At 40.4% G+C, this 22,650-nt stretch overlaps 1 protein-coding gene across 1 annotated transcript in view; it reads right to left on the bottom strand.

Moving 5' to 3' along the window:
• Positions 1-22,650, bottom strand: part of Med13l (mediator complex subunit 13-like) — a gene marked incomplete at its 5' end in the record, with an annotated part of 280,811 nt that overhangs the window by 5,314 nt on the left and 252,847 nt on the right. Inside the window, 12 exon segments of the mRNA XM_005396553.2 lie at positions 932-1,093; positions 3,581-3,735; positions 4,996-5,172; positions 6,873-7,031; positions 9,899-10,041; positions 10,216-10,439; positions 14,895-15,083; positions 16,442-16,661; positions 17,431-17,857; positions 18,522-18,714; positions 20,747-20,970; positions 21,566-21,745. Coding sequence (XP_005396610.1) covers positions 932-1,093; positions 3,581-3,735; positions 4,996-5,172; positions 6,873-7,031; positions 9,899-10,041; positions 10,216-10,439; positions 14,895-15,083; positions 16,442-16,661; positions 17,431-17,857; positions 18,522-18,714; positions 20,747-20,970; positions 21,566-21,745 — 2,453 coding nt within the window.

The following is a 22,650-nucleotide window of genomic DNA, read 5'->3' as shown; positions in this document are numbered from 1 at the left end:
ACACCGCTTTGATTTTATATTAAAGACATTATGAAAAACACTGCTCCATTGTCAGTTTATGGTAGTATCTTCCACGGCTTCTTCTGTGGTGTAAGCAGGCACACGCGCGCCTGTGTGTGTGTGTGTGTGTGTGTTGTGGGTATACATATGTGTGCCCTGTAGACCACTCCAAGTAATCTACACTGCTCTATCCCTCAGCATCCCGTCCATCCCAGGCTCTACCAACAGAGTATATGGTCAAACCTCTGTTTTTCCGCCAATCGGTAGGCAAGAAATGCATTTTATTCTAGATTTTTACACACAATATGCAAGTAGGGGATCTTTGTTTTCAACTCTTAATATTTGAAATAAAAAGTTACAAGAAGTATTAAAAAGAAAAGCAAAATTAAACGTGGGCATTTTAAAAAAGAGGCATATTTAAAAAGAGGTTTATTAGGCAGAATTTAAAACAGGCAAAGCGTACACAGAACGCAGGCCTTTGCGAGAGGTCTAAATGTGGAAAATTTTTAGCCAGCTCCTGCCTCGTCTAAGGAAGAGTGCTGACAGCCTGCGGCAAGGGGACGAGGACAGGTACTGCAGTTCCTCGCACGGTGCCCAGGCGCAACTGCCTTGACCGCAGCACAGCGCAGGTGCGGAGCCTGCATCCACACCAGACCACACAACAAACCACAGGGCCTGCTGAGCCGCACGGCCCTCCTGCACTTCAGGACCCCCGAGGTTAATCCCTACACAGGTTAACAGGGGTTCATTTCTCTGTGATAACTTTCGGTCCCTCTCCTTAATCCCACTCCCCATCTACACTGCAATTAAAATATTCTCAGACTACTGCATCAGTGACAGGAGAGAAACAGAGCAGAAAAAGAAATGTGACAGAAACTTCTAACTGAAGTTGAATTTAGGCATAAATCATACAATACGATACCAAACTCACCTTCAGGAAGAGCGGGCACTGGTTCTGAGCCTGGGGACATGATGACCAAAACCACTGGGGGAGATGCTCAGCTTTGGCAGTTGACACGAAATACCCAAGGGCAAGAGGCTGCTGCTTGAGCTCCTCCGGTGCCTCTCTCGAGAGGAGACGCTCGCCCTGACTCTGGAAAACAAGGCCCCCAAAGCGTAAGAGGCACTTATCACGCAGCTTTAAAAATCAACATTCACCAGTCACTGCACATGGCAATGACTAGTCCTTTTCCTGGCAGCACCTCATACAAAAGCCCCCCATGACTGAGAACGGTACACAGGGAAGGAGGCATTGTCCTCGCGGCACACGCAAGTATCTGACGGGAACTACCACTCCTGCAGAAGGTAACAGCAAAAGCGGGCAACATCAGTCAGGTACGTACAGATTTATTTGCTTGGGTTTCTTTTCCACAGAATGTAAAATCTGCTTCATATTGCACAACAAACCAAAGGGAAAGATGGCAGTCTCTGGCAGCTGACGGTTCTACCACACTTTTGTGCTTTTATCAGCAACCACCAAAACTACAGGTTTACACCTCACTGTTCAACTAACCCTGACTACGACAACTATGACACACACCAGTGCGTCTGCGTGGTACAGACATTTCTGCTCCGCTGGCAGCATGGGAACTGCTCATGGAAACACTATGTCTTCATTTGAAGCAACCCCCTTAATAAGAGAGTTCTGCTGCCTTTCTGTAACTGATATTTCTTCATCTTTAATTCTTTTATTTAGTTTCAAGAACTGAAAATGTGCCTTTAATACAAGCAGCAGTAAGTTGTCAGGTTTTTTTTTAAAAAAAATCTGTTTAGAGGAAAAAGATGGTTCTCAATTACTACATCAAATTTATCCATTGTAAGTGGGTTAAAAAAAATAAAAACTTACTGCTACCTTGAACACTTTGTCCTGCTGTAATATCTTAACTGGGTATCAGAGTGTTTAATGGTTTAGAAAAAGGAAAACCTAAGGCCTCTTGCAAGTCACCTGGCTCTAAGAACTGAGGACTGAAAAAGGCCATGTGAGTAGCTTCAGAACAGTGATGTTTCAACTGTGACATTCAATTAAATACTTCAGAGCTTGAGGCTCCAACAAAGGGAGAAAATATAGCACATCTCTATTTCTTACAAACCTAATATTATACTTCAACTACCAGTTCTTTGTTACTGAATAAACTGAATTACAACAGCAGGTACTGGGGGGCAACTGCAATTATTTACATTTCACAGGTAAGGTAACTGAAGCAGGCTTCTCCTCCGCCACAAGGCTAGGACGCAGCAGAATACAAGTTCAAAATGCCTTTAACAGACTCAGGGCATGCACTCTTAGCTGCTGTGCTACTTGCCTCCAGCCTTCATAGAAACCCTAGCTTAAAACTACCCAGTATAAAATGTATGTTTTTGGTTCCTATCACAGCTATCTCCATTGAAGAAATAAACTGTCATTAACTGACAAACAACTGTAAAGGAAATAAAAGACATTTAATATTTCTTCCTTTCAGAAGGGGTAACAGTGGCAGGTAGGAACCTGAGAGGAGTCTGAGTTGCCTTTCCCTGGTTCATCTGCTCTGTGACTATCCTAATCTTTAAATCGTCTTTCTCTTCATCATCCTTCAATGAATTCAGTGGTGGGAGGAAAAAAAAATCCCACCCGACAGAAACCTAAGTCCTTTAAGTCCATCTGTGTGTCTAGAGAAATGAATGTGAGCAGGGGTGTTTATACTTGTTCAGTCTAAAATACTTGACATAGCTATTTTTCTATGGTTTAACCTATTAATCTCATAGCATTTAAAATAAAAGGTATAACACACTGGTAAGGCTTGACTCACCTAGCTGTGAAACAAAGTTAACATGAACTATGGCAGAACCTCTTTACTTTTAACCTCTGATTAATCTGCCACCAAGATCCCTAGGATATTTAAAGATGAAACCAGTTGTAAGCGCTAGATTTTTCCTTAATACTCTAGCATTCACTTGGACATTTCTATAGAATCAGCCTCTTGATAGCGCCTGCCAGTCCTGCAGGTTGGCTACAGACAAGCTCAGGACCACACAAGTAAAGGCCCAGGCAGGAGAAGTGTATAGTCAGGCTTCTGGCAGAGGAAGCAACCATCAACAACATGTTCCTCAATTAACAGTTACAATGCATGTTAAATAAGTAAGGCTATTGGACTAGCCTCTCAAAAGCCACCGTCTTGGCAAGAAGCAAAACACTTTTGTAAATAACAACAAAAGAGCAAGCAACCAAAGCTAATTTTGGCTATGGGAAAAACTGCATACAACCCTTGCATTGGGGTTGGGAGCATAGCTCAGTGTAGCATGTGCAAAGGCCTAGGTGCAATCCCCAGCAATGAAACAAAACAAAAACAAAACTCTTGTGTCTATATTAGGGCCATTATTCTGACAAAATTGTGCATCAGAAACAATAACACATTTCTTTCAAATTCCTGACTTCCATACAGAATGGAACTAGGGAGTCATTTTCCCACATTTATTTCTCTAGTACCAAGGACTGAGACTTTCAAAAATGAAGGTGAATGTAGGAAAAGGATGATCATTTGCTAAGATTACTTTGTCTAAAGGTTGTGGCTGTTTTAAACACTCTGCCTCCGACGGCTCTTACCCGACTGTGCTGGAAGTGGGAGCCGACGCCAATTCCAGGAGAGCCTGGGGAGGGGACGGGGGAGGAGTTGGGGGAGGAATGAAGGTTCCCAGTCATTAATATGCCAATGTCGTTGTCCATATCATCTGGGAATGGAAGGTCAACAAACATATCATCTAGAAGGGAGGAAAAAGAAGCACAGAAATTAAAAAAATGGTTCACAAGAAATTTCACCAACACCATGTTTTGCAAGCCTATGACTCTCAGGGACACAATTTTAACTGAGATTTAACTGGCGTCTACTGTATGCAAAGTGTTGCAAACTGCTCGCTCATTCTCTACTCTCTCCAATGGTCTCTTAACAAAATATTAATAGAACTGAGAATTTAAGAATATAAAATAAGAATATAAAATAAACCCTACACTCTGCAAAGTCTCCAGAAGCAAATGAAAGAATGGCACCTAAAGCAGAATGTAATTATTACACATGGTTGAAGTTGATACCATCCAGGAACACAAGAGACTGTCTATGTATCCAATTAGCATGCAGATATTGGAGGCTGAATGAATGCACACTAACAGGTGTGAGCTTGCTCTGAAATGGGAAGAGGCCTATTCCAAAGCAGATCAAAGAGCAATGCTCTCATTAAGAAATTCTCTCCCACGTTGTAAAATTAAGGTATACTCACAGCAGAAAATTCAGAAAGTATGAAGAGGAAAGCCATTACCCAAACCCAATCACCATGAACATTTTTGCTGTAATTCTTCTCTTGTTTATACACTTGTAATTTTGTTGTGACCATGCTATATGACATCCAGTGTCATCCTTCCCTCGCCATTCAATGTGAGTAAATGTTGGCGGCTGGTAGAAAATTCTTCAAAAACAGTGCAAACGGGTGTATGGTACTAAGGGTTCTGCAGTTTATAAATAACTGTTTCTTTAAAAATGCCACAAAAGAAATCCAGAAGAATATTACACACGGAGCAGCAAACTAGAGCCTCATTCACCAGCTAAAGGAAGGTGCTGTCCTCGCAATGCCTCACGCTTTCATACCCTTAGAATCAGACTACCAAACATTTACTAAAAGAATAGCATTCATGTGCAGCTACTATCAAGCAATTATTATTTTTGCCTTTAATAAAAACAGAGGTGGGGGTTAGGGATTTAGCTCAGTGGCACAGCACCTGCCTGGCAAGCGCAAGGTCGTGAGTTCGATTGCTGGTACCGGAAGAAACAAAAAAAAAAAAAAAGAGGAAAATTCATCTTAAAGCTTTAAAACTGAAAAGATTCTCAAACCTCCAGTCCTCTCTTCATGTTTCTTATGCTCTTTACCGCAGCACAGAACACCATGCAGCTGCCCCACGGTCCCACACTCCAGCTCCTGAACCTGGTCGGGAAGAGGGGGCCCAGCTAAACACACCGGGGCCTCACTCACCATTGTTGGGGCTGAAGCCATCTTCATTGGGATAGTTGGCTGGAGCCACCTGGATGGTAGACGACGTTGGGAACACCAAGATGTGCGTACACGAAGCATCTTGAGGGGTGTTCAGCTGAGATGACTGCATGTTCAGTGCAGTACTTCGGCCAAAAACTGAGCCCATTGTGACAGCATCTTTAAAAAAGAACTGTGTCAATTCCCCTGGTGCAGTTCCAGGCTCTGAATAGCCCTAGAAGGGGTTTTTCAGAGGCCTAAATAAATGGGAGTGGTTTGAGTCTCAGACAAATATCCTGCCAGATACACGTTTAAAACATACCACCCCAGTTGCTTCTGTATCTCCAAAGAACCTGATGCAGAATACAGCTGACAGTCACTCAAGCCTTGTTTCACAATAAAATGAGTTTTGTGACCAAAATCATGGAAAGAACTAAGTTTGTGAAATGAGGTAACACTGAGTTAAAATTGGGTTGAGCCCACTAAATATTTTTAAAATCATTTATATAAGTACTTCTAAAAATAAATTCACTGCCTTTTCTCCTGTGGTTGCTTATAATTTATAAAGTACTATTCTCCCAAATGGTTCACTATTGTATAAAAATACTACCATTCAGCTGGGCCTGCTGCCCATGCCTACAAGACCAGCACTCCAGGAGGCTGAGGCAAGGAGGATCAGAAGATCAAGCCCAACCCAGGCAACTCAGTGATACCATGTCTCAAAATAAAGAAGGGCTGGGGATGCAGCTGTGTGGAGACCCAGGGTTCAATCTCCAGTACTGCAAACAAAATGTATCACTCAACTAATAAACGTTTAGCTAACGTTTCCTGAATACTTACAACATTCCAGTTTCTTAGCTGAACTCTATTCATGGTATCTCATTCCATCATCACAGAAACCGCAAGGTAGCAACTATTACCCTCCTCTTTAGTTACGGATTTGCTCAGGTGGTGCAGGCAACAGAGGGAACCTATGGTCTAATGGGCGGCCCATGCAGAACATCTATCTCCGCTGGATGGATGAACTGCGACCGCATTCTCACACCACAATTCTGTCCGCTTTTCACGAAGACTGAGTGGACAAATTCTCCTACTGGACCCAAACAATGCTGTATCTGGGTGACTGAACCTGACGAACAGGTTGTAAAGTATAAAACCGCTTCATTAGAAAATTATAAAATAGATTCATGGCTGCTCTTCAAACACCAGCCAGATTTTCTAAAAATTCTGCGTCACATGTCTTCACTACGCACAGTGGCACCTACAGTTACTGAGCGCTTCCTACGTGCCAAGTGCTGCGCTGGGTGCTTTCCTCTGCGTCTTGCCAAGCATCTCAACCCCACCCGAGACCCTTAATACCTTTTGAAACAGCCTGGCAATTCAATCAAATACCTGCCTTCAAAAGGGTATTCAAATAAGCTTCATGCTGGCATCTAGGCTTTTGGAGGATGATCTCCACACAAGGACAAACTGGGGCAAGCAACAGCCAGTAGCCAGAGCTCTAGAGTTCCTACTTCTAACCAGAACTTTCTCTCTCCCCTACACTGTGGTCCATAAAGACAGTAACATCACAAACCACTCCCCTTGGAAGAGATCAAATGGTTTCCATTTTTAAATGCAGAGTACAATCTTTTCTTATAGACATGTAATAATAATGATATATTCTATTTTTTTGTTGTTTTTTATTTTTTTGTCTTTTGTCTTTTCTTCCTGTTCCAGGAATTGAACTCATGACCTTGCGCTTGCCAGGCAGGCACTTTGCCGCTGAGCTAAATCCCCAGCCCCAATAATGATATATTCTATACTTCCCTGTGGATTTACACCTGAATGTACTGAGTGGACAGAACGTCTAATTATGGAACTGACAAGAGGAGATTTACCTGGCATCACTACAAAGGACCCCTGGGGCTCCATGGCAACCAGGCAGGCACTGAGGATAGAAGGAGAGTCTGCGGCAGAGATTCCACACATCCGGCACACATCCTTGAGCTGTTTGCTGATTGTCTGTAGTGAACATTCTCCAAGGAGGATACTCCAATCTGAAGTTAAACATCACAGTCATACATAGGCTTAAGAAATTCATTCTGATGTGAAGTTTGAGCTTTTTGCCAGTTTTGCTTAGTAATGGAATTTCCATGACTGGACTCTAAAGGGAAGATGGCTTTCCATATTCTCTTCTGTACCCAGTTCTTTTCCTTTCTACAAAGAAAATGTTCCCGGACTCTATTTTACTTCACTAATACAAAAACCAAGGTTTACATTCTGTAGGCTGAACAGTAAACCAGGTCTGGAATGACCTTTGAGAGTGCAGCACAGACCCTGACAGATTCAGGCACTTTAAGTGTCTTCTGGGGGCTGGGGATTTAGCTCAGCGGCAAAGCGCCTGCCTGGCAAGTGCAAGGTCGTGAGTTTGGTTCCCGGTACCGGAGAAAAACCAAAAAAAAAAAAAAGTGTCTTCTGATGCACTCTCCTCTTGATCTCATTCTTTACTAACCCAACAACACCTTTTCTTTAGACAGCAGCAGAGTTGGGGGGAACCTCAGTTCTGCTTACTGCTGTAGGCTGGTTATTTCCATGAACAGCAAGGGGCAGCAGAAACGAAGGAACCTTTCCTAGAACGCCCATGAGCTCATGAACAGGCACGAGTGAAGCTCCCTGAATGACGCCATGCTGATGTGTCACACTGAAAGCCGCCCAACTTTTCTAACATCTGTTTACTGCCTGCAATGAAAGCACTGTCTAATCAGAACCCTGCTGGGAGTATGTTACTCCAGGGAGTGAGAAGCACGAGGTCCTCCCTGACCTCCCTAACAACCATGAGCTGCACTACTCTTGTCATGTCACACCCCACCGATCAAATGCCACGCCACGGCAGGCTATTCTTCTGCCATGTATTTTGTTCTCAAACAAGCTGTCCGTATTCCTTTAGAGAGACGGGTGAATGGAAAAATGTTTCCTATTCCTAGTGAACCTCAAACTGTGTGTGAAACAAAAGTGGCCAGAAACATTAAAAAAAGCTAGTTTTAAAACTGCAGAAAATCAGACAAATGTGAGTTCTGTATTTTAAACCACACAAGAAGGTAAAGGTAGCGTATTTCATCACACAGACTACAGAGACAAAGAACGGAAATTCACAAAGCTGGCTCTGAAGTCTGTGGCTCCCACAGTATCTGGCACTGACCTACAGAAATTCAGTGCAGCACAGACCTCGAGTTCCCAAAGGGAGGAGCAGCACATCAGTAAACAGACGAACATACTAGTGTATATACTAGTGTATATTTATCTCATCTTTTTCTCTAAAAGCACATTTTTTTTCTCAGTCTTTCTCTAGGGGCTGCTCTAGTCACACTTCTACTCCTCTCTTCTAAGAGATAAGGGAGAATGGGGCCCCTCCTGACAATCATACGGGAGAAGGAGATGGCTTTAATCATCTTCCAAAACACCAAGTGACTAGACTACTAGACTACATTTTTATCCCCACTTCTTCTTTCCTATTACAATCTAACCTTCCCCAAGGGTTAAGAATAGCTTAAAGCCGTGAAGAAATAAGATTGACTAAAAATCAGAGTAGGGAGGAAGATAGGAAATTTGTCGGAAATGAAATGATGAATTCTCTAATGTATTAACCTCCAGGCTATTGATATAAGATTCATTATAAGTTGATATTCTTTTTAAAAATGAAAAGGGTCATAATTTCTATCAGTCTACTGCATCAAGTATTACTAAAAACACCACCTTTCTGTACAATAGATACTTAGGAAAACTTCTTTAATATATATTAATAGTTGCATAACCTAAGAAAAATGAGGTACAGACATGGCATGCCCTGTAGGAAGTGAGTTATATTCACGCACTGACTGCGATGTGAGCTTTATCTATATCAGTGGTTATATTTTAGAGATTCCACGAGTAACTAATATCAATTTCCTATAAAGAAATAATACACTAACACAGGGGCTGACAAAAAGAAAAAATTTGCTGTCTGGCCCTTGACAAAGAATTCCTGCTGACTTCAGTGTATGTGCATACAGGAAACGACCAAGCTAATTTGTGATATAAGCCTGCTTTCGTGCAGATTTAGAAAAAACTTTCTCCCATGTACATGCACATGTTTAATGTCTAAGTGCGTCACTAATTAATAAGGCTTTAAAAAATTAATCTAGGCCTATTCATATCGCTCATGTGAAACTGCACGACGAGCTGCACTACAACACTACGTGGGCTGGGCTCAGTGCCAGCCAGGACAGCTGTGAGGGCCACTTGTGTTCGGCCCACTTACTGTCAGTGCTTCTTGCCTAGCTGTTCTATTCACCATAAGGAAGTACAGGCAGCGGTACATATACTTGAGGTCACACCTAGAAAAAAGCTTTTCTTTCTAGCTTCCAAGGCTGAAAAGTGCCACGTAGTGGCATTATGAATAAAGACTGCTCCGGTTTGCCATTATTTGTCCTTGTGGAACAGGATATTCCTGCTATTGTGACACCAACACAAACTACAGAACTTCAAATCTGATCCCCATCAACCACCAAACGCGTGCATTACAGGCTGTTTTTATATATGAGTTCAAGGATCATCTATAATCTTTGATATAAACTTTTTTTCTTAAAATTAACTTGTGCTTTTCAATCAATATATAAATTAGTGCTAAAAATTTAAGTTACTCAGATCATTTTTATGTGAATAAAATATTCTTTTTCTATTTTATAGTTACAATTTTACTTAGATACATGGTTTTATTATTAAAGTTTAAAAACCTTTGGCTTATCTTGTACATTTAATAAACAATCAGAAAATATAATGCATTAGCCCTACTACCAACCCTAAAACTTTCCCTCTTTGCTCAGTTACAGACGTCTACTCAGCCCTTTCCTGTTTCTTAGTACATGCTGCTTCAGGAATTGCTCACCTTTAAGCTCCCCATGGCCAAGACGTCCAAGTCGCCCGATTACAACTCTCCAGGGTAGAGATGTCATCTGAACAATCCCTATACACCACTCCCATAACTTCTGCAGTCCAATCTTACGTGGAGATACTTTACTCTTCCGTGACCTAACAGCAAAGAAATAGGGAGGAGTGAATCAAAATTACCACCAGGTAAAACAAACACACAAAGTTCCAGAGAACACACCCATGCGGTCCCCACTGTACTCAGATAATTAGACTCATATCTGAGGAAAGGCACAGCATCAGTTTACACACACATCAAGCACCAAGGCCTCTCACCTGTTTGGTAAAGCAATATTTACAATGCAGGTCTCTAACAACTCTCCATGGAGGTCAGTGCAGGAAGCCAAAAGCCAGCGCTGGTCATGGGACAGACAATAGCCCACAAAGAGCACATTGTATTTCTGGCTCGCCTCACCAAAGGTCTCTCCCAGCTCCGTCTGCTTGTCTTTAATTGGGGCCAATATGAAGGGAGGGGAGTAAAGCTGTATTGGGCTGGGCCGCTGAAATCAAAATCAAAAGCAACACAAAGTCATTCAATTTAATGTTTACAACAAAACCCCAAATAACACTGAAGGAGCAATGACAACGGGCTGAGCCTCACCCTTCTCTCTCTCCAGTACTAAGTATATAAACAGTAATAATAACATAGACAACATAAACACTGCTTAAATGAAATAAGCTAGGAGATCCGACCAACTCAAATGTGTGGCCTACCTTTTTTCTTTCCCTCTTTTTTAAATGTAAAAAAAAAAAAATTAAAAATAAAGGAAGTTTTGTTATTTGTGTATAATTTGCTGTATTATTTGTTTTATATGTGGCCAAGACAAGGCCTCTTTACTCAAAAACGGAGAGGGGAAAAGCAGGCTGCAGACTGTACATGCCAGTGTGGAAACTAAAGTTACAGTGAGACAACAGTACACGCATCTACCAGTATATCTAAAAGAAGCCCAGAAAATAAAAGTATTAGGGCGAATTTAGAGCTGCTTTCTGACATAATCCCTCTGGAAGAGTACCCAGTGGTATCACAGAAGCTGAACAAATATATACCCCCAGTCCCACAAATGTATAGAGTGTACATGTCTCCTAAGAACAGGTGTAAGAATATTCACAATAGTGTTACTCATAATAGTTCCAAGTTAAAAAATAACCTAACTACCTATCACCAGTAAAACAGATACTAAATTGTGATGTATCACACAGGCAGACTACTAAACAGCAAGGTGAATGAAAAAATCTACATCTATAAGCAACAAAATAGATGAATCTCAATACTGGGCAAAGAAACTTAGACACAACAGATTATACACTGTATGATTCAGCTTATAGAGAGGCCGAAGACAGGCAAAGCTACGTTGTTACCCGTCAGCATAGTGACTACTATTAGACTGACTAGAAGGGGACAAGAAGGGGGACTCTGCCTGTGATGTTTTTGTTTTCTGTGCTTGTTGCCATGGTATTTTTATTTAGTGCAAGTTCATCAACCAGTACACGTACAACTGTGTGCGTTTCAGTATGCATACTTCAATATGCTTGTGTAAGTATGGAGTTTTTAAAATTCAAAGCATTAACTGTTACCAAGACAAATATTTTAACTAAATGGCAACAAAAATTAATTACTATCTTTTCTTGCAGCTATCATATACATCTCAATATATAATAAACCATAAGAGGGATTAGACAACTTCTATAAAAGACCAGACAGTGAAGACTATACTTGATGGGTCTCTGCCATATATTCTTTTTAAAAATATAAAAATAATTTTTATGTAGTCAGCCTACACAAACACAGGTGGTAGGCCAGATCAGACCCACAGTCATTAACTGCTTAGCTCTGAACTAAACAGCACAAGACATAGTTAAAATAGGATGACAGTATTTTAAAACTACAAGACAGACCTTGGAAATATTCTAACCCAATGCATTCAGTTTTGGGGTTCAAGATTCAAGGCAAGAGATGGTTGACAACTTTCTCCGTGTTGCCATGCTAGCCCATCACTAACCCATTCACTCTCTATGACCCAGAAATCGCATTCCTAGGTATTTATCAAAAGAATTGAAAACATATGTCCATACAAATCCTTGGTGCACAGCTGGGCACACTGGTGCATGCCTATAATCCCAGCTAGTCAGGAAGCTGAGCCAGGAGGTTTGCAAGTTTAAGGCCAGCCTGGGTAACTTGGCCAGACCCAGTTCCAAAATAAAATTTTTTATAATGGGCTGGGGATGTAGCTCAATGCTCTTTACATTCAATCCCAAGTACTGAAAACAAGCAAACAAAAATTTTTGTACACAAATGTTTGTAGCAACATTAATCACAACAACCAAAATGTGGGAATATTTTTACATTAATTATAACAAGTGAAATATCCATCAACCAAAGATACATGCTATGATGTGGATAAGTTTCTTAAATACAATGCTAAATGAAAGAACCAGACACAAAAGATCACATATTTTATGATTCCGTTTACATGGAATGTTCAGAAAAAGCAACTCCACAAAGACAAGGTAGATCCTGGCTGAAAGGAAGGGCAAATGAAGAGCGATCGCTAATGGCTGCAGAATTTCCTTCAGAGCTGATGAAAATCTTCTAAAATTGGAAGTTATGGTGAATATATTCTGTGAATATATTCAAACCACTGAACTGTAAAATTTTAAGAAGTAAATTTTACAATATATGAATCAAACTGCAATATAGCTACTATTAAAAAAAAAGAGCGTACTCAAGTGAGGTTACTTAAAAGTTCTGTGTAAAACAAAAGGCTAAATGTCAAATATTTAGATGCAAGAGATAGCCTGTGATAAATCAATGGGTAAAATATGATTTCCAAACTGTGTTTTTAAATATTATCCATATTTTTATTTTAATGCTAAATAGTAATTATATATATTGATCATGTACAATGTGATATTCTCATTCTGTATATAATCTGTAATGATCAGGCCCGAGTAATTGGTATACTCATCCCCGCAAATATTATCGTTTCTTTGTGTTGAGAATGTTCAAAACTCCACTCTACTGGTACTAGTTTTTGAAATGCCAAATATTCCATGAGACACAGAAGTGAAACTAGCAATAGGTTTCCTCAAAAACTTGCACGACAGATACTTAAAAAGCACATTCTTCTTTTATGATACTGTGCTTGCACGAGACGTGCCACCCCAGAGAATTAGAATTCCAGGGAACAGGGACCTGGCTGTCTTGCTCCCTACCGCGTCCTCAGCACTGAAGGCAGCACCTGGCACAGACACTGAGCGAAAGAAAGCAAGCACAATGTTCCAGCTGCACACAGAAGCAGAGGCCGTGCTGACCAGCTAACCCGTGCTGTTACGCAGACAGGAATTCATACCTCTCAGCACATACTTTAACATTTCGTTTACTTGTTTTTAATAAATTAAAAAGATTTATTTCTCTCTCATGTTTCAAGCAACAAGGGGAGAAACACTATTACTTAAAATCTTCTTGCATTTATTTTCATCTAAGCTGCACTTTTAACTCCTGAGCTCCTGATGGGGTTCTGCTGGTGAGTTATAATCTTTTAAAATGTTATGTAATGTTTGGGATACCTTAATAATAGCCAGCCTTTAATTTCCACTATGAAATGTACAACACTAGTTATCACTCTTACCAAGGTGTCAAGAAATGATTACATCTGAATTTCAGAATAACCAGAAGGAGAACGACTAAATGAGTGTGTATTTATAAAGGAAAACAATAAATTAAAATTTCAGGAGCCAAGAAGACAGAGATAAATTTTTTAAATTTTAAAAAAACCTAACAGAATACTTGAATTGCTCCCATAAGTGAAAAACTCAAAATTGAACTAAAAATGCTCAAAATACAAACTGTATTTCACACCAGAGTGAATGTGGGTCATCAGCTGAGCAGCTTACTCTCAGAAATAGGCTGACCTTAACCAAGTTACAGCAAACACAGTATTAACTACATGCATCATTTTCCACTTCCAATCTTTTATTTATAAAAAGCTAAGCATTTCGTGCAGTTTTCCAGAAACATTCACATGACCAACTAAAATCTGCAGTAGCTGGTGTTTTCAAGAAGCTCTCTTACAGTCAAGAAGTGTTTGCTGGCTTTTATTAACTGACAATCTGTCATGCAGTAATGTTGTGGAAACTGGTATTTTAAGATTTTGAAAATTCTAGAGCCGGGTGTGGTGGCACTCGCCTGTAATCCCAGCACTCGGGAGGCTGAGGCAGGAGGATTGTAGAGAGTTTGAGGCCAACCTGGGCTACAAAGTGAGTTCAAGACCAGCCTGAACTGCATAGTGAGATCTTGGCTCAAAACAAAAAAAAGAGAGAAAGCAAGCAAGCAAGCAAGCTAGCGCTAAACAGTGCCCTGTACAGCTATCCTCAAATTGAGACGATTAGAAAAAGGAGAATGAAGACTCTTCTCTAAGAAATGGTTTGGCTGTGGCATTTTAACATTCTCTCTGAGGCACACTAATTGTGGGAAGTAGGCCCAAGAAGACAGAGGGGAAACCACAGCAGCTTGAAGATCAGGTGTTAGAAAGCAGCTCCTGGAGGGAGGGAGAGTGTGCACGGGAAAGCAAGGACTCCTGCACGGGGAGCACACAACCACCTCAGGACACAAATCAAGGCAGGCGAAGGCCCAGAGTCTGTAATTTAAGACATAGGTTAGCGAGAAAAACAAGGAACAAAATAAATTCAAGAAATCTGAGCATTAATACTAAAAGTGATAAATACACTGCTGTCTCAGGTGATACATATAAAAAAAGAAGCATCTGCCTCTTCTCAAAAATATTTATAAAAGTTCAGAGAAGTATCTCCTTTATTTTAATTTAAATATTAAGGATACACAGCCACGCTTATGTAAAAGAAGATCAACCAATCTCTGGGTGAGGTGAGATACACTTTTGGCTTGGCTTTTTAGTATAAAAGCACTCTTTTGCAAGTTTTTCCCCTCTAACACTCACCTCCGGATTCTTGAGAGTCATCTCAATGCTGGCTGCAGGCCCAAACCCTGTGAGGGATTTAATGTGGATCTGTGTAGGCAAAGGTCGCCTGCACTGGCAGTACACTGAAAATGCCATGGACTTCAAGTATTGAATGTAGAAAACTTGTTCATCCTTCATTGTCTGCAGCATGTACTGGCAAGGCACAATCTAAAAACACACACACAAAACCAACCTTAAGTCGGACATGGTGGCACACACCTGTAATCCTAGTAATTTAGAGGGGTGAGGCAAGTTTGAGCCCAGCCTGGGCAACTTAGCAAGAAACTGACTCAAAACAAAAAAAAAATTTTAAAAGGGCTGGGGATGGTGTTCAGTGTGAAGGACCTGGGTTCAATCACTAATACTGCAAACAGCAGCAACAAACAAACAAATAAACAAAAAACCTAGAAACTGAGATCTATCTAGTAAGCTTATAAGACAGAAAATGAAATGCTATAAAATTATTACTACTTGACAGGTGGGTAGGAAACCTTATGTTTAAAGTATGTAGATGCCAAACATAATTTAATTAAAGTCTAATTTCTTCCAGCAACATAAAAATCCTATGTCCCAAATATATAACAGCAATTTATGAGGTACCATTATGTTGGTCAAGTTAAGTTTTACTTAGAAACTACTCTGTTTCAATTTTAGGTGCAAATTTTCAATTTATTGTTGCCATGGCCCCCAAACTTTAATGCATATGCAACTACCAACACTCTATCCTAATCACTTTAATTTCAATATTTTCATTGTGTAAGATAGCTTTCATTAAAGCAATAATAAAACTGGGTATGGTGGCACAAGGCTATAATGCAGCTACTGAAGTTGAGGCAAGATGATCACAAGTTTGAGCCTAACCTGGGCAACTTACTGACACCTTGTCTTAAAATAAAAACCTCTAAAAGGTATAGCACTGGGTTTAATGCCAGTACCACAATCCATCAATCAATCAAATGACAAAACCAAGAGACCCAAGTTATCTTTTTACCTACATAAAACATTTTGAAATATTATTTTACTATAAAGCTAGCAAAAGTATGTTGAAAATAGGCATGGTCATGTACTGTTAGAAGGAAAGTAAACAAGTATAACCCTTTTGGAAGGGAATTTGGCAATATTTATCAGTATGTAAAAAAAACCTTGAAATGTGAAAGAGATTATGTATAAACAAGTTCACTACGGCTTTATTTATAACAGTGAAAAGCAAGATAAATTAAGTAAATGTGGAAAATATGTAGTCATTAAAATGTGAGAATTTTAAGTAACATTTAAAAAACATTTATGAATAGTGTTAACTAACATAAAGACTAGAAGTTCTATTAAAAGTATAATCTTGATCATGGAAAACTGCAGAAAAAGATTAGAAACACACCAAGATAGTAAAGATGATTCAATCTGAAAGGTAGAACAGAGAATATTTTTCCTTGTACACTTTTATGTACTTCCAAGGTTTAAAAATTCATGAACTTGTATTTACTTTCATAAAAACAACAAATATAACAAATAAACTTGCAAACAGTAACCTGGAGAATGAAAGAATTTCTCATATGTTCAGGTAAATTGTCCAGCATTTCTGTGTAGCAGCGCATCAAGCTCAATAGCCAAAAGTTTCCAGAAGTGGAGTCCTCCTCTGCAGTGTAGGTGAAGGGGTCCACCATGTAAATGACGACAGCTGGAGGGTAGGCTTGGCTGTCTGCAGAGTCAGGCTCCGTGGGAATTCCTATTCTCTCCCTGTCTGTAACACTGGAGAGAGAGTCACTTGTGAGGTTCACAAAATAAATGTAAACTACACAAATCAAATCAATCTAAAGCACATGGACTCCCTGGACAATTATTCAGATTAGATGTGACAACACACATCATACACCAAGTGAAGCTAAGTCAAGTCAGTCAACACTGGAACTAGATGGGAAATGGCAGTATAGATCGGGCATCCCTAATTCAAAACCCAGGTATCATGCTCAGAAACTCTTCGATTTTGGAGGGTTTTGATTTTGGATTTTCAGGTTAGTAATACCAACCAGCGAAGCCTATGCCAATATTTCAAAATCCAAAAATCTCTGAAACAATTCTGGTCCCAAGTATTTTGGATAAGGGGTACTCAATTTGTGTATTCTCTAAAATGAGAGATCTCGGGGCTGGGAATTTAGCTCAGTGGCACAGCGCCTGCCTGGCAAGTGCAAGGTTGTGAGTTCGATTCCCAGTCCCGGAAAAAAATAAAAAATAAAAAATAAAAATAAAAAATGAGAGATCTCTTTTTCAATTCCCCCTTTCTTTTTGGTAGAGAAATACAGAGAGGTTTTACAGCAAGTTACTAGCAAATTAGTAAGATTAATAATGTTTGTCAGTTATGTGCTAAGTTACAGAAGTCTCAAAATTTCTATAGATGACTAGCTGTCACTTTTCATTGGAAGGAAGTAAAACAGCATCCTCTGGATTTCGAGATTCACGAAGGGGAAGAGAGAGGAAGGGTCCCAGCAGAGCTACCTCTCTAGATCAGTAAGCAACACACCTTTCCTGCCCGTCCTGTGAGGGCTGGGAGGAGCCCTGCCCAGGCTCAGTGTCTCCGCCACAGCTGATGTTCCCTTGTGTTCTCTCCGTGGAGCTGCCTCCAGGGCCAGGGTTCTGCCCTCCAACACTACCACTGAATCCTGAAGAAGAGGTAGTGCTCATCTGGTTAATACCCGGAGCAGAAGCAGATGAGGAGACCGGTGGCACAGAGGAACCAGATGTAGAAGTACTTGCTGCAGGGTTTGCTGAACTACCATTGGAGGTGGGATTAAAAGCACTGCCAGCTTGCGGAGCTGCTGATCCTGAATTTGAAGCTAGAGGGCCAGCATTCCCAGGCATAGCTTGTCCCTGTGCTGCTGCTGGTGGGGTCTGGTATTTAGGTGGTATCAACAGGCTGCTGTCGAGCTGCAGAGTGGCTAAATAAGGTGCTGAAAGAGTACATCCACAGAGTTGCCTTTAGTGACGTTCAGCAGTGTGAGGCTTAATCAAAAATTTAGAATGCTCACTTTTAAAAAAAAAATTATGCTTTCAGGAAATAACACTCTGATTATGACACATATGCTAACTACTACTGTTGTACTTGAACATATGCTTATATACTTTACAAACAAAATTGCATGTGACATGACGTAAATTCTACATAAGAGGTTTATTTGAGAAGAAATAAATTAATCACTTGCAGTGGCCTTCTTCAGACTGATTCCACATGCCTTTGCTGAAAAGGAAGCCATCCTTGCATTCCATAGCCTTCATGGTGCATTATGCGCCTATGTTTACAGGGTTTTATAAGTTTCAAAAGCTCTCTTAAAAATATGGGTTAAATTTAAGCAGTTAATGCAAAGTCACGCTACCAAATTTTCAAAATGTGGTGTTGGTATGACTTCTTTAAGCAACTTTAAATAGTTTTTAAAGAATACACGTCCACACAAAAATTATTTCTATTTACCTGTAACACAAAAACTGAACCCAACTAGGTACAGTAATGGAATGCTAGCATCATTTGAGACAAAAGAAATACGTTGCATCTTAGAAGGAAAAGGACTTTTTATTTTACTTCTCAATTTCTACTTTGCCAAATAAATTCTCATTTACCTAGGTGATGGCGGCAAACTTGAGCATAAAGTTTGAGTCTGGAATGATTGTCATTCTCCTCACTGCTCCAAGGCTGGTTAAACCACTCACTCACAAGCTCATCTGTCAGCTTCTGTGCCACGGTCTTTCCCACGCGCATGATCCCATCACGTAGCACTTTGCAGATGGGCTTGTGCTGCCCAAGCCTACACATCTGATAACACAAGCAAGACGGTCAATTACAACAGGAGCCGTTCACTCAGTAATTATGACTAGCAAGGGAGATTCTGTACTATAGATGTATGCAAGCACTTCCCTTTTTCTTTGTGGATTACCACACGCAACGAAACCAACATTATAAACCGGTGCTTTCCGGTAATTATACTAGAAGCTCCTACTTGTCTCTCCAAAATTAGGAGCAGGCTGTCTTTAAAACATAGTTTCTTCACCCAAGCCAATTTCTCCTGCACAAGAGAAGACTGCTGAGCACTACCTGACTACAATGGGAAAATGAAGAATTAACGAGATTCCTTACTACTAAGGCTGACTGAGACATATGTCCACTAAAACCTCTTAAGTAATCCTTACTCATAATGTTTTCCCAATAGATAACATTAAAATTTTATGGGCCATCTGTTACACTGTTTCAGACATTTGGAAATCACTAGTAGCAAAGGCCACTGAAGCAGTAAGCATCCTGATAATTTTTTAAAAGTAAATACCTACTTTAAGACAATGAGATTTGTGGTTAATGTTCAGGACACTCAGCAGGTGCTCATGGCAGAGAATTAACATTCTACACCTACAGAAAGTAAACTGCTTGTTTACCAGCGGCATATCCATACAGGTACCCCTCACTAGAGGTGCTGAAGTGAAGGCCCACAGAGCCCCCACAGAACTCTCTGGTGCACAACCTTCAAAAGCAAGTATGAATTAACAACTACTGTGCAGCCCCAGTAAGGTCACTAAGCAGAGTGCCTTGCACCACCTTCTCCACAGCCGGCGATCCTCTGTGTTTTTTACCTATATGAAGGATTCACTGAAGACAATGGCTGGGTTTAAAGTTATTCAGCCACGCTGTGATAGGTTAACTGTGATGACATATTAGTGTGTGTCCACGAGCTGTTCAGAAATGGCTGTGCAAGGGTTTCTTTCAGTGGCTTAACAGATGTCACTACGTACGTGGGAGCAGAACACTGCCTCACTCCTGTGAGGCTACTCCTGAGTTTCCCATTCCCATGTGTACTCACCCATTTACCCCATTTACAGATAAGGAAGGCCCTGTTTTGTAATACATTTACAATTCAGCTTGTAATCTTATTTTAAAAAACATTTTTGTAATGCTTATACTATGCCAGTCATAGTTCTAAATACTTCGACAAGTAAGTTCAATTAATTTTGTCAAATTGAAGACAACAGAATTGCAAGGTACAAAGAACTTAGTGTATATGTACTTCAGCAGAATAAATGTGGCATTCTCCGAAAGCAGATATAACTTTTATTTTATTTGTGTTTTTTTGGAGACAGGGTCTCACTATGCATTTTAACTGGTCTTCAACTCACTATGTAGCCAAGGCTGGCCTCAAACTCAAAGCAATCCTCTTCCCTCAGCCTCCCTACTGCTGGGATAGGAGGCTTGTGTGACCATGCCTGGCTAGATGTAACTTTTAAAAACTAATAGGAATGTATATTCTAAAGATGTAAGATTTCTGTCTTGTTTTTACACTCTTACAGTTATTATAGTTTTAATCTATATCAAAATTTTAGTATTAAGATGAGTATAATATTGAAACGTAACAGAACGTGACTCATGAAACTTACCTTTTTATTGAGGCATTTACAAGCTAAACTCTTTTTAATACTGCTTTCAGGAACTCTTACCTATCCCACCTACCCCCAAAATAAAAGGGCAGATGTGCTTTCTTTTTGGAAAGCTTATCTTCTATACAGCTAGTACTTTCCCTGGTGAGTAATACTTTCCAACTTTGAGCTCGTAAGTGGGATTTTTAAAATGTGTAGTAAGGCTGGCAGAGGAAAGTTTCGATCTAATAACATACAAAGCCAATAGGAGAAAGCAATTTACTTCCAGCAAAAAAAAAAAATACTTGTCCATTTAATTTTTTTCTTTCTCCTCTACTTGCAAATTTTATTTGAGACCTACTTTCAAGAGATTTGTTCTTTCAAATTCAGACCAAAAACAATCAGAGCACTCATGTTGTAGAAGGTGCGCACAGTGGCTGTCTCACCTCGTATACAGCACTCAAGTCCCTGAAGAAAGTTTTGGCTCCTTCGAGCAAGGCCTCATTTTCTGGACACACCACAATATAGGCAACATCACGGTGGCCCCCATACGGGTCCAACAACAGCCTCTCCCAAAAGGGCAAGGAGAACGGCGAGATGGTCAGGAAGTCCTTGTCATAGCCTACCAGCAGAGTGGGGATGGGCAACGGCTCAGGAGATTCTTCGGAACCTAAAACGACATCGTCATTTGGGAAGGTACTTGAGAACCTGGACATCTTAGAAGTTCCGGGTCTTAATTCTGGCATCTGAAACATCATTAACTGTTGACATCATACTCTTAAAAGTATTTTTCAAATCATCTAATTAAACAGCCCTCAACGAAGACCCTTCATTAAGTGAGTCAGAACTTGCTTATTAAAATTCAGCAACAGGACAGGGCAGACTCAGCAAGCAAAAGTGTACTCTACTAGCAGCACTACTGCATTTCGTAAGATCAGCATTATGATCCTGACCACAGAGACACAGACAGAAATAGTCCAGACGGAACTGATCCAGAAGTGCATCAGATAAAAACACAGTGAGAACTGGGAAGATGAGTCTAGTAAACATTCTTTTCAGGAATTATTTTCCTAATTGACCTGGATTATCCCTAAAGTGTTTAGAAAACTCCAAAAGTAACTTTAGAAAACAAAAAGCTTACAAAAGTTAACATGAAAAAGACAAAGATTCGACTCTGCCAGTGAAGCAGACTTGACAGTGCGGAGAGCTGCTCTTCATGAGGAGTACTGAGGTCAGAAGGAACCGGAACCAAGCCAAAATCCTACCATAGGTCCCACGTCCTGCCATCTTATGGAACTGCTGCCAGGTGAGTGGCCCCTGCACATGCTGGATGTTCTCCCAGGTCCTGCCTGTGCGCTTCTTTTGGATGGCATCTTGGAGAAAGGGCTGCAGGGACAAGAGCATGCGGACCACATCTTGTGAGGAGAGCATGCTGATGTCCAGCACTGGAAGAGACATGAGGACAGAAGATAGCAGGATTAGTACTTTTTTCTTTCTAGCAGTCGCTGTGGATCTCAGTCACAGTCTCAGTTACAGTCCACATGACCAGAGCAGACTAAGATTCCTGACCTAGGAATTAACAGAAAAGACAATCTCCTAAAGTAGAGAATATAAGGGACAAACTGATTGATTTTTAAAATCAGGCAAATCTACCTGGACGGTTTCTCAAAAGAAATGAGCTATAAAAGTTCCTTAATTATCATAGTACTTTTATTTACAGTTGTAAATTTTTTTACTGCATGAGGAGGATATAAAGAACTTACATAAAAGGTTTTAAAAATGAGCATGCCTATAATCCTAGCACTCAGGAGGCTGAGGCAAGAGGACTGCCACGAGTTTCAGGCCAGCCTGGGCCACACAGTAAGGTCAAAGCTAGCCTGAACTGCATCGTAAGACCCTGCACTCCTCTCAAAACAAACGAAAAAGCAGCAGCTTTTAAAAATGATTTAGGGCTAGGGATGTAGCTCAGGGGTACAGTGCTGCCCTAGGGTGCACTGAGGCCCAAGGCTCAGTCTGCAGCATTGTCAAAAAATAAAACAAAACAACACACACTTTTTTTTTTTTTTTTTTTTTTTTGTGGGGTTGGGGAGGTACCAGGAATCAAACTCAGGACCTTGCGCTTACCAGGCAGGCACTGTGTCCCTGGGCTATATCCCCGGCCTCAAACACACGTTTTAAAAAACGCTCTTAATATGCAATATCTTCACAAAATGCAGAATGTAAAACAGAAAGATAACTCTCATGCAGCCAGAAGCATACGGAAACTCAGCATAAGTGACGACTGGACTAAAGTTACCTGTACACAATGGTGAGGGTTTCACTATTACTCCTGCTAGCAGACACCCTAGGA

This window comes from Chinchilla lanigera, unplaced genomic scaffold, assembly GCF_000276665.1.
Source record: "Chinchilla lanigera isolate Chin_1 unplaced genomic scaffold, ChiLan1.0 scaffold00054, whole genome shotgun sequence".
In the NCBI taxonomy this organism is placed as follows: Eukaryota; Metazoa; Chordata; class Mammalia; order Rodentia; family Chinchillidae; genus Chinchilla; species Chinchilla lanigera.
This window is presented reverse-complemented; position numbering and strand designations above follow the sequence as displayed.